The sequence below is a fragment of the Parus major genome, chromosome 15, assembly GCF_001522545.3.
Source record: "Parus major isolate Abel chromosome 15, Parus_major1.1, whole genome shotgun sequence".
NCBI lineage: Eukaryota > Metazoa > Chordata > Aves > Passeriformes > Paridae > Parus > Parus major.
In genome coordinates, this window is record NC_031784.1 from 3,841,167 (window position 1) to 3,855,441 (window position 14,275).

At 58.0% G+C, this 14,275-nt stretch overlaps 1 protein-coding gene across 2 annotated transcripts in view; it reads left to right on the forward strand.

The window, feature by feature from the left end:
- The window catches only part of WSCD2 (WSC domain containing 2), a 21,599-nt gene extending 7,324 nt beyond the window's left edge, over nt 1–14,275 (forward strand). For both annotated transcript variants that reach the window (XM_015643535.3, XM_015643536.2), the window contains exons 2-9: nt 2,235–3,151; nt 5,850–5,964; nt 6,304–6,488; nt 7,323–7,444; nt 8,183–8,357; nt 9,114–9,278; nt 10,916–11,116; nt 12,684–14,275. In XM_015643535.3, the coding sequence (XP_015499021.1) occupies nt 2,776–3,151; nt 5,850–5,964; nt 6,304–6,488; nt 7,323–7,444; nt 8,183–8,357; nt 9,114–9,278; nt 10,916–11,116; nt 12,684–13,036 (1,692 nt within the window). In that variant the 5' untranslated portion in view covers nt 2,235–2,775 and the 3' untranslated portion in view covers nt 13,037–14,275. The remainder of the gene's footprint in view (nt 1–2,234; nt 3,152–5,849; nt 5,965–6,303; nt 6,489–7,322; nt 7,445–8,182; nt 8,358–9,113; nt 9,279–10,915; nt 11,117–12,683) is intronic.

Sequence of the window (14,275 nt, forward strand, 5' to 3'; positions counted from 1 at the left end):
GGGGTTGGGATGAGGATGTTGGCTCCTGCTGGGGGTGTAGTGAGGGATGTAGGCAGGAAACCGTTCCCCAGTCCCGGCTGGACCCACATCCTGGGGAATGTCCCCACTGTGCTTTGGCTCTGGGTGCCAAAGGGTCGGGGGGATCGGGGAGGGATTCCCCAATCCTGGCACTGCCAGCCGGGGGGATTTTTCCATCCCCGCCGCTCCCAGGGCTGGATCCCTCCCCTGGGATGCGAGCAGGGGGATGGATCACGGCGGGGTCATCACCGAGCGAGGCCAGGCGGATAATTCCCTCCGTTCCCGCTGTCCCAGCAGTTTTTCCAAGCAGCCGCCGGGCTGAGGACGCTGCACTGAGCTGCCTGGGGACTGTCCCCGTTTGCTTCATTAGCTTGGATGACAAAGTGTGTCACCGCTGTCCCCCGGCCACGCCGCGGGCCGCGCTGGCAGCGAGAGCAGCGGGATTCAGGGTTTGGGGGGCAGGATGGGAGCCCTGGGGACACCGCGGCGAGTGCTGGTGGCGCTGGGGGTGGCGGATCCATCCTCACAACACAGGGAACGCTGGTGGGATGCGGGAATTCTCGTTCTCGGATAATTCCCGCATCCATCAGCTCCCCGCATCCCCGGCCCCTGCTGGTACTGGGAGCTGCGGTGTCCGTACTGGGAGCACTGGTGCTCTCTGTGCCGCCCCCGCCGCCTGTGATCCCCCCCCTCGGCAGCCGAGCCCATTATCTGCTCGAGACAATTAGCGGGAGCATTAATGGAATATATGCAAATGCGCAGTAATTGACCTGTGACTCCGCAGTTCATGATGGAGAAGGATGAGCTCCAGATGGCTTAATGAGAGTAATTTAAGCCCCTTCTTTATATGCTGTGCCGGAGCCTGGCAGGGCCAAGCCGGGGACGGGAGGAGGAGGAGGGGGAGTCCCTGGGGAGCAGGGACAGCCCTGGGGACGCTCCATTTGCTCCCCAAACCACGCCGTATCCAGCTCCCATCCAAAGCCCGGGAAGGTGGATTTGTTCTGGATAAGGGAAAGCCGTAAAATCCTGGTCAGGGAGCACGGGAGAGGAGCCAAGCACCCCCCGGGACCACCGGGCTGGGGGCTGCTCTGCCAGCCTGGCCCCCTATCCCTGCACCTGCACCTCCCCGTCACATCCTGCACACGGAAAACCCAAACCCCTGCAGCTCCGAGGTTACTCAGCCTTTACTCCAGCTCCGAGCCGGAGTTGGGGAGGGCTGGTTTGGGTTTTTTTCCAAGCTCTGAACTCCATAAAATTCCCGCGGCAGAGCCGGAGGTATCTGAATAACCACTCTGGGAGACCGAATTAAAATATTGATGTATAATTCATGCCATATGTTCCACCAATATTTTTTATTTAATCAACTGAAGACAGATGGCAGGAACATAGAGGCCATTAAACTAATGGCACTTTGTCTTTCCATTTATTTCCATCTCCTTTCCTAAAATAAGACGAGACCGTGACAGGCAGCACACCCTGGGCACGAGACCGGCTCTCGGATGTGTCAGCAGGGGCATTTCCCACCTGGGATGTTCCCCAGGAAGGGCTGGAGCAAATCTTCCATAGCTGGGGGAGGGGGTTTGAAGGAGAGAAATCCCGCGAGGGAAGTCCAGCCTGGTGGGGCTGGGGTCCCTTCTGTGCCCTTTCCGTGCCAAGATCCACCAGGGATTGTCCTGGTGTTCCTGGGAAAACGCCATCCTGGTGGGAATGGGGATGGTCCTGGCTGGAGGGTAGAGGATGTCATGGCAATCTCCAATCCCCGGGGACATGAGGTACTGGAGAGACACCCAGGGATGTGCTCCTGACCCTGTGGGATGCTGGAAGACCCCAGTGCCCGTGCATGGATTTCAGCTGGGATCTGCTGGTGCAGAGATGTTTGGATCTAGGTGTGCAATGTGTGTGCAGAGTGTGTGCGCACAGCTCGTCCTCCGGGGGGTGACACTGGGTGAAACCGGTGTCACCCCCCACATCCCTGAGCCATCCTGGAGCACCTCTTGGGCACAACGAGGCAGAGAGGTGCAGGCTCTGGGATTTGGGCTCAGACCACCAGCACGGCTCCAGTCACCCACCTGGGAGAGGTGACACCGCCCCTCTCCGAGGGTGGAAGGCGATGGAGACCGCGGGTGTCCTTCCTCCCCACCCCCGGAGGGACAGGGCCACCACCCTCCCGTGTGCCGGGACGCTTTCCTGAGTGTGCCTCTCTCCTTGACTTGCAGGTGGAGATTTCCTGCCCTGGGAGTGAGCTGAAAGGGGTTCCCTTTCACAGAGCGTCCCAGGCAGCATTCCAGGCTCCAGGCGCGTCCAGGGACCTTCCATTCTTTGTCTGAAAGGGCAGCGGTGCCGTTCCCACTCGAGCGATGCCTGACGGAGCCGGTGCCGCCGGGAGCGAGGAGCTGCGGCAGCTGATCGGCTTTCAAATCACCTTCAAACCTCGATTTCCTTAACATGATCCCTCCATCAGCGCAGTCCCCGGGGCACAGCCGGGGGGATTTGCCGGCGGGAGAATAAACCGGGGCTGGAGGTGACAGCCAGCGCTGGAACACCCCGGCCACGACGCGGGGACTCAAAATCCACCTTCCCCAGCACTCCAGGACTTCTTAGGGTCGGACAACAGCTTTTCACGACTTTGCCCTGCAGCTCTCACCCCATCTGCTTCCCGGGATTCACCTCCGATCCAGGCGGGATAATCCTCTCCCTGGAGCATCCCCGGAGCAGCTTCCCCGCGGCGCCGGCTGCCGGGGGAGGGATGAAGACGCTATGGCCAAGCTTTTGCTAAAATTCCAGCGGTATTTTCGGCGCAAACCCGTGCGCTTCTTCACGCTGCTGGCTCTGTACCTGGCGGCCGGCAGCTTGGTTTTCCTGCACTCCGGCTTTTCCGGGGAGCCCAGGGTGCCGGGGAGCCCCCGCAGCCCCGCGGCCAACGAGGGGCCGGGGCTGCCCTACCTGGGGGTGATGCAGCTCAGCCGCGGCTTCAAGGCGGCAGCCACGGTGCCGGGGGGGACCCGGCGACACGGCCCCTGGTTCAAAAGCACCTCCAAGGAGCCTTCGGACAGGGGAAAATCCCGGGATACCGGCGGCCCCCGGAGCCGGGCGCTCAGGGGCAGGAGCGGCCGCGAGAAGGAGGAGGACAGAGGTGAGGATGTGCGCCAAGGGAGGGGGTCCCTCCTTTTTGCTTCTCCTGGTTTGGGCAGTGGTCTCTGAGCTAGTTTTGGGTTGTCCGTCCCTGCCAGGACCACACACCCCCAGGAAAACGGTATTTATTTTATTCATTTATTTATAAACCACGTGCACAAGCTTCTGGAGCACCGGTTTTCTTCCCACGTCCCACGGGAATGCTCTGGGGAGCAGCACCCCTCTCTGGAGAACATCAGTCCAGAGGATGTTTCCAGAAGGATCTTCTTCCTCCTTCTCCCTCCTTCCTATTCTCCCTCCCCAAGTGCCAATAATCTGCTTTTATTTTTCCATCTTTCCCTCTGGTGCATCACCGAGCTCCGGGTCCCCCACTTCTGTTACAGGCGATTTTGGGGGTGGCAGCTGGGGGAATGCTGTGCCTCGTCTTCCTCCCACCCTTCGGCTCTGCCAGGGGTCAAATTGAGTTTTCATTCTGTTGGCCTGAATCAACACAAAATCCAGGTTTGTGTGGGTGTTGTGCCGAGGCAGGGGCTGGCTGTGATTCCCATGGAAGTGCAGACAGGGCTGGGCTGTGGCCTCTGGAGCCAGGAGATCCCTGCCTGCCTGGGGTCTTGTCAAACGGGCCCATTATTAATGATCAAGGGTAAAAAAAAATGGAATAGTTCCCACTGATTTATAAAATGCCATCTGTTTATCCTGAAGGCAGCTGGAAGTGCACATTCTGTGGGATTTGGGTGGCTGGACTCCAGCGGGAACACCCAACCCCACGGGGAACTGGGGCTTTCCAAGGGATCCAGGCTTGATCCCCCCAACCTGGGCTGCTCCCAGAGCATGGAGGGCTCATCCTCTTCCTCCTCCTCCAGCAGGACGTGCTTGTGTTCATTCCAGGAAAAACGCATGGTCCAGGCATGAAAGCCAAAGGAAAAGTGGTGTTTAGAGGGTTTTGTCCTGCTAAAAGGAGCTGAAGGGGTTTCCCTGTTGTGACCCAGCCCCGAGGGGTCTCTGGGGGTGTTTTGGTGGCCACGTCTCTCCATTAACGCAAATTGACTTTAGTGCAGCCCCAGCAGATGGTCCCTGAGCCCAGGCTGTCCGTCCCCATACAGACCCCAAGCAGTGCCCGTGTTCTGGGCCATATGTCCTGTGCTCTCCAAGATTAACCTCATCCAGCACTGCCAGCAGGGATGGGATGCTGAGCTCGGGATTCCTGGGTTTATCTGATCCCAGGTGGTCTGGGAATGTCGTTTTCCCCTTGGAGCATCTTGGCAGCTCCTGAGCATGCTGGTGTGGAGAAACTCAGCTTCTTGAGGAATCCCACGTGCCCCGTGTTCCCGGTGTGGCTGGAGGAGCCTCGGGAGCTCCCCCTCTCCTCCCTGCTCCTTTGGAGCACCGGGATATCTGGCAGGAGCAGGCGGATTTAATGGCGCTGGTAATTAAGTGGGGACAGCTTAACGAGGCGGCTGCGGAGGCTCTGCCACGTGAAATCGTTCCAGAGGGAATACTACTCCAAAAATCAGCTCTGGTTTAGAGCGTGATGTGCAGCTCCCTCTTCTTCCTCCTCCTCCTCCTCCTCCCTCTCCCTGCAGTGTCAGGCGAAGGGGTGGGTGGAGAGCAGCCCTGTCTGCCACGGAATGCAAATCCCCGTGGGATGGGGCATCTCCTGCCTCCAGCCAGGGAGGGTTTTTAGGGAGTGAAGGCAAGGGAAGCAGGAACAGATCCCAACCCTCAGCCACATCCGTCTCTGGTGCCTTCCTGGACAAGTCCAGCCGTTCCCACCTGTGACACACAGCCAAGCAGTTCCCTGAGGATGGAGGGACCAGCCACCCCAGGCAGACAGCTGGAGCCTGTATCCCTGTATCCCTAGCTCTGGGAAAAATGGGATGCTTGGGGAATTTGATGACTTTGCTCATAGCCACGTTTCCAACAGGCTCCAAAATTCCTTCCGGAGATGTTCCCCCTCTCCCTACAACCTGCCTGTCCCACCCTTCCCCCTCTTAGTGTCTCCCCCTTCTCTTGTGTCCTCGTCTCTCCCTAATTATTCCGGCTGGTTTCCCGATAAGTGGCAGCACGCATATGTCGGGAGCATTGGATTGAAGGTAATGCACATCAGTCTCCGGCTCCGTGAAAGTGTCTGGAGCCATCCCACACCCGCTGGATCCGGCACGGCTGGAATCCACTGAGCTGCCAGGACCTGCTCAGCCCTGTGGGAATGCTGTGGGGCGTAGCTGGGGGTTAGGGCTCCGCTGGTTGAAGTTATCCGGCACATTTCTCTCTGTCTTCCTCCTCTTCCAACCTCCAGGCCGGCTTGGGAAGGCGGCTCCAGCACTGGAGTCTGGGATGGGATAACTGGGAATGCGGGGGGGTCTGTGTGTGGGGCAGGCCATGGGTGGGGTGAGCTGGGTCAGGGATCCCAAGGAGGTGTGGAAAGCAGGGAGGGGGTGAGAAGTGTTATCCCAGAGCGTGGTTTGGAATTGGAGTGGCACGGTGAAGGAAATTCCTGTGAGGGCGGGGTGCCCAGAGAAGCTGCGGCTGAAAGTGTCCAAGGCCGGGTTGGAGAAACCTGGGATAGTGGAAGGTGTCTCTGCCTGGTTTGGAGCCAGAGTTTCCCAAGCAAACAAACAGGGAATGCTGCTGCACATCCCGATTTAGGGAAAAACCAGGATGGGTGGGATCAGTGACCCCCGTCCTCTCTCTGTCCCCAGCCCGGTACATCGGCTGCTACGAGGACAACACCCGGCAGAGGACCCTGCGCGGGATGTCCTTCTTCGACTACAAGAAGATGACGGTGTTCCGTTGCCAGGACAACTGTGCCGAGCGGTAGGGACGGTGACAGGGGCTCCATGAATCCCATCACACTCCATCAATCCCTGCACACCCGCTCCATCAACCCTTTCCCACAATCTCCATGAATCCCTGCACAGCGTCCCCATCAATACCCGCACGCCGTCTCCATCAATCATTTCCCACCATTTCCATGAATCCCTGTGCACCCTCTCCATCAATCCTTCCCCCACAGGATGGGATAATGGGATAGGATCCGATATTTTCAGCTGGAAGTGCCCTGCAAGGATCATTAGCCCAGAAATGGATCCCTGGGATAATCAGCAGGAGCTCTCCTTCCAATCCTGTGCTGAGATCCCGTCTCCCTCTCGGCAGGGGGTACCTGTACGCGGGGCTGGAATTCGGGGCCGAGTGCTACTGCGGCCACAAGATCCAGGCGCCCAACGCCAGCGAATCCGAGTGCAACATGGAATGCAAGGGAGAGCGGAGCAACACCTGCGGCGGGATCAACCGGCTCTCCGTCTACCGCCTGGAGCTGGCCCAGGAATCCGCACGGAGGTGTAAGTTGGAGGTGTCCGTGTGGATCCCAGCTCAGCCCTGGAATGGGGGGACTTTTCTTGGTGCTGGTGGGGTGATCCTGGCATTCCTGAGCCAGGTCATGGCTCCTTGGAGGTTCTTGGAGTGAGTCGGGGATAGTTTTGCTCCTGTGAACATCAGGAATCATCTTGTAGGGAATGCTGCTGGCTGGGGTTGGGTGGAATGAGGAGCCCCAAGGATTCCTGCTGGAATTCAGGGAATTTTGGGGGACTTTGGGTGGAGATTTCTTTCCCGATGGCCAAACGGGACCATCAGGGTCTCCTGTGTGTGCTGCAGGATGAAGGATGTGTGGGAATTCCAGACAGAGCTGAGGGTGCTCCCTCATTAGGCTCCCAATTAGGCAGCTCTATAATTACCCACATTCCACACTCACCTTTCCTCATATCCGAGGAACGGGAAAGGGGATGGAAGCAACCAGGAATGCAGCGGGGCTGAGGGTACCACGCACCAAGGATGGGATTCCAGCATTGGGAAAGACGTGACCAAACCTGGCCCTGCTCTCCTCCCTGGCTCCATCCCTGGGATCACCTAGCTGATAAAAACAGCCAGGAAAAAAATATCCCTGACTTTGCTGCTGGGGTTTTGTGGTTTTGCTCTGATTTTGCTCTGTCATCCAATGTGGTGGCATCGCTGGAGCCATTGGGAATGCCACTGGAGTGTTTGGGAATGCCACTGGAGTGTTTGGGAATGCCACTGGAGTGTTTGGGAATGCCATGTCACACCGTGTCACACGGAGTGGCAGCAGTGTCATTTTTGGGGTGTCACTGGGACCCCCTCTCTCTCTCGCTCTTTCCCAGATGGAAGCGCAATATTCCGGGGGTGCTTCCGCCGGCCGGAGAACGTCTCCATCGCCCTGCCCGGCAGCCAGCTCATGCTGAACATGTCCGTGGATAAATGTGTGGATTTCTGCACGGAAAAGGTACCGGGAGAAACTTCACTTCTTCATCTTTGTTTCCATCATCGTCGTCAGAGTCGCACCGGGAGATCTGAACCCTCTTTAGGGATATCATTGTTGTGTATCCATACGGGATAAATGGATTTGTGTCCCTGTCATGGGAGGGACCAGAGCCAGCAGCAGCTCTGGGAAAGTTTGGGAAGAAGTATCTTGGAATTCTATTTTAGGCTGGAAGGGACATTGAAAGGAGCCACCGTGGGGTCCTGCTCTGGTCCAGGGGTCTCATCCTGGGGCGCGGTGCCTCCGAGCAGGGAGGGGAAAGGTTGGCAGTGGGAACTGAGAGGGGGTGGATGCTGGAATGGGCTGGGAATGGGCTGGAATGATGCTTGAAATAGGCTGGAAAGGGCTGGAAGGAGGCTGGAATGGGCTGGAATGATGATGGAGTTGGAAGGATGCTGGAAATGGGCTGGAAGGATGCTAGAAATAAGGTGTAAAGATGCTGGAATGGTCTGGAAAGATGCTGGAATGGGCTGGAATGATGCTGGAATGGGCTGGAAGGATGCTGGAATGGTCTGGAAGGATGCTGGAATGGTCTGGAAGGATGCTGGAATGGTCTGGAAGGATGCTGGAATGGTCTGGAAGGATGCTGGAAGGATGTTACAAACCACCCCACGCTGCCCAGCGAGGGCGGGTGCGAGGGGCGAAGGCTCTGCCGCGGGGTTGGGGTGGTGCCAGCGCCATTCCCTCCGGCCATCCCTGCAGGAATTCCCGCTGGCAGCGCTGGCGGGCACCACGTGCCGCTGCGGCTTTCCCAGCACGCTGTTCCCGCTGCACGAGCGCGAGGACGAGCAGCTCTGCGCACACAAATGCGCCGCCGAGGAGTTCGAGAGCTGTGGCTCCGCCGAGTTCCTGCTGGTCTACCAGACCCAAGTGCAGGGTGAGCTTTTTCCCAACCCTTCCCCCAGGAATGCCGGCAGGGAGTGGGAGCATCCCATTAAAAATGAGAGTTTCCTTTCATTCCCTGGGAAATCAGCGCTCCCCTGGTGAGCCGGGGCTGCTGCCAGACTCAGCAGCAGATTCCGTCTGCCTCTGGCAGGATTCCTCCTTCCCAGGGCTTCTCCCACCTCTCCATGATCCCATGGGTGTCTGCTAGGAGACAAGCTCCAGGGAAAAACGTGACTGGGCAGAACATTCCCGAGAGGGCTCTTGTTCTCCAGCAGCAGGAACGGGGAGCCGGGGAAGCACTGGAAGGGAAAACTGTTCTTGGGAAAGGAAAGGGCTGAAGGGAGCAAGTGAGGACCCAAATTTGGGTGGTTTTGGGTCAGTCTTGTCACGATGCTTTGGTGTTCAGGGCCGTTCCGAACAGGAAATGCTGTTCATTGATCCATAAAAAAAGCAGGAGTGTTGCTCAGCACAGGAATCCCTGTTAGTCCCTGTTCCCTAAGCACACAGCTGGGAATGACAGAGAACTCTCTGGAAAATATCCTCTTCGGATTTTTCAGGTGTTTAGGGCTCTTTGAGGTGTCCAGAACCCTTTGGAATGTCCCCCTAAGCCTTAGGCAGGGCACCTTTCCCTGCCCAGCCACCTCCTCACCCCTTCCACAGCATTTTCCTGGGAGCAGCAGCGCTTCCTGAGAAATCCCTGTGGGAAAAGCAGCTTCCCATGCCACATTCCCGATGTCTCTCCCTGCAGACAACCGCTGCATGGACAGGAGGTTCCTGCCCAGCCGTGCCAAGCAGTTGGTGGCCCTGGCCAGCTTTCCTGGAGCTGGGAACACCTGGGCCCGGCACCTGATCGAGCTGGCCACCGGCTTCTACACCGGCAGCTACTACTTTGATGGCTCCCTCTACAACAAAGGTGAGGGGAGGGCGCTCCTGGGGTCCCACCCCAGCTGAGAACAGTCCCGGTGACATCCCGGGGGCTGCAGGAGGGGCAGGGCAGAGCTGGGTGTCAGCGGTGCTGCTCCATGGGCTGCAGTGTCCTGGTGAGGGAATTTCTCCCTGGGAGGGTGGGGAGCTCCTGGCAGGGGTTTCCCAGAGCAGCTGTGGCTGCTCCATCCCTGGGAGTGGCCAAGGCCAGGCTGGACAGGGCTTGGAGCAGCCTGGGATAGTGGAAGGTGTTCCTTTCCAAGGGGGTTGGAATGAGATGATCTTTAAGATCTCCTCCAACCAAAAGCATTTTGGGATTCTGGCTCCAATAACCCACCCCGTTCCCAGTTTCCCCTGTTTAGAACCGCTCACAGTTTTATCTGGAGACCTTGAAGGTTTCTCCTGTTGTTCCTTCACTTTTTGTGGCTTTGAGAGGAAATTCTCCGTTCCTTCTCAGCTGTGGTGGAGGTGGGATCCCTATCTGTGCCATGGGGCTGCTGGGGTTTGTACCCCAGCTATTCCCTAAATCCCCATTTCCCCAACACCACAGGCAGCACATTCCTTCCGAATTCCTGCCAAATCCAGCCTTGCAGAGAGGGAGATGCTGAGTGAGGGGGCACTGTCACCCCCAGGGTGCAGCAGCAGTGGGAAAAGCCTTGGCTGGGTTTTGCTGAGCCACCCGAGCGTGGGTTCCGTGCTCATTCCCTGGCGGAGGGGCCGGGAGGTATCCAGGCAACCGGCAGATTTATCCACCTCCGAGAGCCAATTACAACTCTCTAATTGATGGAAAACAGCTCCTCCCAGCTTATCCCCCACTCCAGGTGCATTCCAGGGCCTGGGATTGGTGCTGGCTCAGCCCCATGTTCAGTGCAGGGTCCCCTCTCTGGACCCCCCATGGCATCACCCCCACCTTGGGCTGATCCTCTGCCCCACGGGCACAAGGATTTCCCTTTCTGTTTATTGCTGGGAGAGTTTCCACTGTGCTCAGGGAGGTTAAAGCCATAAAATCTGCCCTTGACCCCTCAAAACAGGCACAGGAGCCAAGTGTGGCCAGGGAGATGTCACCCTGAGGGGCCCCCGCGCCTGCGAGCCACCCACTCATGGATTTTATGAGACTCGTAACATGGGAAAATAAATTATTTCCATCTGGGAGAGGGATGTGACTCCTCCTTCACGCCCCAGCTTCTTTCATCATCCAACTGGATTTTGCAACCTGGTATCCCTGTGATGTTCCCTTTCATGGAAACATAGGATCATTTGGGTCGGAAACACCCTCTGAGATTGAATCCAACTGTTCCCCTGGCTCTGCCAAGGCCACCGTGTCCCCACGTGCCACATCCGCACGGCTTCTAAATCCCTGCAGGGATGGGGACTCCATGGCTGCCCTGGGCAGCTGTGCCAGGGATTGATCACCTTTTGGGTGGAGATATTTTCCCTTAAATCCCGTCTAAACCTCCCAGGTACAACTTGAGGCTGCTTCCTTTAATCCTGGTTTGCCCCCAGCTGTCCCCTCCTGCCAGGGAGCTGTGCAGAGCCAGAAGGTTCCCCCTGAGCCTCCTTTTCCCCGGGCTGAGCCCCTTTCCCAGCTCCCTGTTACTCCCATTCATCCCAGCTCTCTCCGGGCAGGATTCAAGGGCGAGCGGGATCACTGGAGAAGTGGGAGGACCATTTGCATCAAGACCCACGAGAGTGGGCAGAAGGAGATCGAGTCCTTCGACTCGGCCATCCTGCTCATCCGCAACCCCTACAAGGCCCTGATGGCCGAGTTCAACCGCAAATACGGGGGACACATCGGCTTCGCCGCCCACGCCCACTGGAAGGGCAAAGGTAGGGCAGGGAATCTGCTGGGAGAGCTCCAGCCCGGCTGCTGGAGCTGGGAATTGGTTGGGAAATCCCAGCAGAGCCGGAGCTGGGTGCCCACGGGGGAATCTTGGGCTGTGGCACCACTTTGGGGCCAGCTCTTGGTGTGAGCTTGGATGGTCACGTGCTGGTGGGTGGGGTGGGACAAGATGGGAAGGGACGGAACAGGACAGCAGGACCATCCTTCCACGGCTGGCCCAGGCCAGGATGGGCATCTCCCATCCTCAGAGTGACCACGGTGAGTTCTGGCAGCCCCCAGCCCATCCCTACGGCATCCAGGCGTTATTCCTGTGTGTCCTGCTGCTCCCGAGCCACCGCCTTTCCCACGCACAGGCGTGTGCCCCAGGCTGCTTAATTACAGCAATTTCCAAATTGCTGTTGTGGGATTGACTTCATTGGAAAGAGTTAAAATGTTTAGCTCGATTGAACATCTGCTACCCTTAATTCCGAGTTTATTTAAGGGGAGCTGTGGCTGCTGTGGCTGGGATGTGCCTGGATTTCGTTATCTCCACGTGCTCACGGTGCTGGGGACAGCCCGGCCCTGCTCTCTCCATCCCATAAAACCAGCGGGGTGTGGTGTCCCCCACTTCCTCAGCCTCGTGTCCCCGGGCTGGCACTGTCCCCACTGCGGTGGCAGAGGAGCCCCTCTTGGTTGGTTTTGTTCCCCATCCATCTGTGGATGGATCCGGGGTTGGTATCCCAGCACCACAGGGATCCTCCTGAGCCTTCCCAATCCCAAACCCCTGCCCAGCCTGTCCCAGGCCTCGGGGATCCAGGCGGGACCATTCCCCCCACGCCAGCACAGTCTCGTTTGGAGGCACTTCAAAGTACATCACCAAATTCTTTCCAGAGGATGTGTGGAGCAATTAGCAGATGGGTTAATTGTCAGGTTAATTAACCATTGCTGGGAAAGATGGAGATTTTCCATTGCATGTTTGGTGACCCCATTCCCAGCTGGAGAGGCCCCTGAACACGGAGCATGAGGATCCCATTCCTGTCCTTCCCTGCAGCCCAGCTCTCCACATTATTTTCTTCTCCCAAGAACTCATTTTGGGGCAAATTTGAGAAAAAAAACCCCCAGGCCTTCTCTGCAGCCTCACCCCCAGTGCTGAGGGGGTGTTTTCCCATCTCCCCCAGCCCTGCAGAGGCCAAACCCCCACTTGGTTCTGTGGCATTAGTTTTACGACATCCCTGGAGTGGCTCCAAAGCAAAGTTTTATGTGCTGTGATTACACAAGGTGAATTGTCCTGGATCTGTTTAATGGAACACATCCTGTGGTTAACGATTCCTCAGGGAATTCAGCCCAGTCCAGCTGCTAATCAGGCCCTGTTTTTTGTGGGGAGGACACCAGGAAGAGGGAGATGCTTTTAACGCAGCCGATTCTCATTTCATCACCCCTTTTACCACCTGATTTGAATGGCAGGATCAATTAACCAGAAGCTAAACCGAGAGCTTCCAGCAGGGATGGGAGAGGACACAGAGGACATCCACTCACACCCTCTGCTCCTTTTTTTTTCTTTCTTCCCCACCCCAGAGTGGCCCGAATTTGTGGCCAACTACGCTCCGTGGTGGGCAACCCACACGCTGGACTGGCTGCGCTACGGCAAGAAGGTGCTGGTGGTGCACTTCGAGGACCTCAAACGGGACCTGTTCGTGCAGCTGCAGAGGATGGTGGCACTGCTGGGCGTCACGGCCTGCGAGGACAGGCTGCTGTGCGTGGAGGGACAGAAGGACGGCAACTTCAAGCGCTCGGGCCTGAGGAAACTGGAGTACGACCCCTACACCCCCGAGATGAGGAAGACGATCAGCGGCTACATCCGAACCGTGGACGCGGCGCTGAAGCTCCGCAACCTCTCGGGGGTGCCCGAGGATTATTTCCCCAGATGATGGTGACGGCGGCGGGGGGACCGCGCCCTGCCTGGCCAGGGGTGGCTCTCGGTCCTCCCGGCTCCTGCCTAATTCCACCCAGTGGGTGGCTCCTCTTTTAACCCTCCGTGTGCTGCTGTAGCTGTTGGTCACTCCCTGCATGAGCCACCACAGGTCCCCAGACACCGCTGAGCTTTTTTTGGCCAACCTGGGGACATGGGTGCCTTCCCTGCCCCGGGGTCCCTGCTCCCGTTCTGGCTGCCCCAGCTCTCCTGGGAAGTGCAGTGGGATGTTTGTGTCCCCTGGGGACGCCGAGCTGCTCGGGCCGTGCCTGAAGCACCCGGAGCTGCTGGAGCTGAGCTCCCTGGGGATGGGTGTCCCCAAAATCCCAGCCCTGGAAGGATTCCTCTTGTCCTTGGATGGAATCTTCAGCCTTCCTGAGGCCGTGGCACCGTGTGGGCTCCTGTGGATCCTGCCTGAGGTTATGGGGTCGGCAAGGCCGTGCTGTGAAATGTCCCCAGACGTGGTGGCTGTGGCCCCTCGAGCCATCCTGTGGCTCCCAGAGAATTCCCTGGAATTCCCCAGCCACAGCACCAGGAAAAGTTGCTGCTCCAGCCCTTGATGGGAGGCCCATGACCCCCACCAGCGGGGCCACAGGTGGAAGCTCCCCTTCCCTGTGGATGCTGCTCCAGAGGGGGACGTTTTCCCTGGACAGAGGAGCTGTTGGGACCCACGAGCTCATCCAGGCCTCATTTCAGAGCCCACGAGCCAGAACAGCCCCTCAGGAGCATTTCTGGGGGGTCAGGAGCAGTTTTTGGGGACCAGGAGCAGGGTCCACACTGCAACCCCAACCCCTGTGGGGAGCAAACCCTGGGGCTGAGCTTTGGGGTGTCCCAAAGCCAAACCAAAGGATCCCACACTCCGGGAATGTGCCGATTTCCGGGCTGGCTTTGTGCACAGCTGCATGTGGTCCCTGGCTGTCCCCTCATCCCACGCCACCCTCCCCGTCCTGGCTTTGCCCCAAACGAGCTCCCCAAAGCTCCCAAACCCGCAAGACCCCCTTGGATGTAGGTGCAAAAGCCATATATTGTACGCAGCCTTTTCTAGAGTTAGAGATTCACCAGTTGGCTTTTAACTCTTGATCCTGATAGAAATGCAGGCCCAGGTGGAATCCAGAGAGCCTGCTTGGTCTCTATTCCAAGAGAGAAGAAAACTCCCTGGAGAAAAAAGGAGAATTTCAATAAAAATCTATTTTTCTAA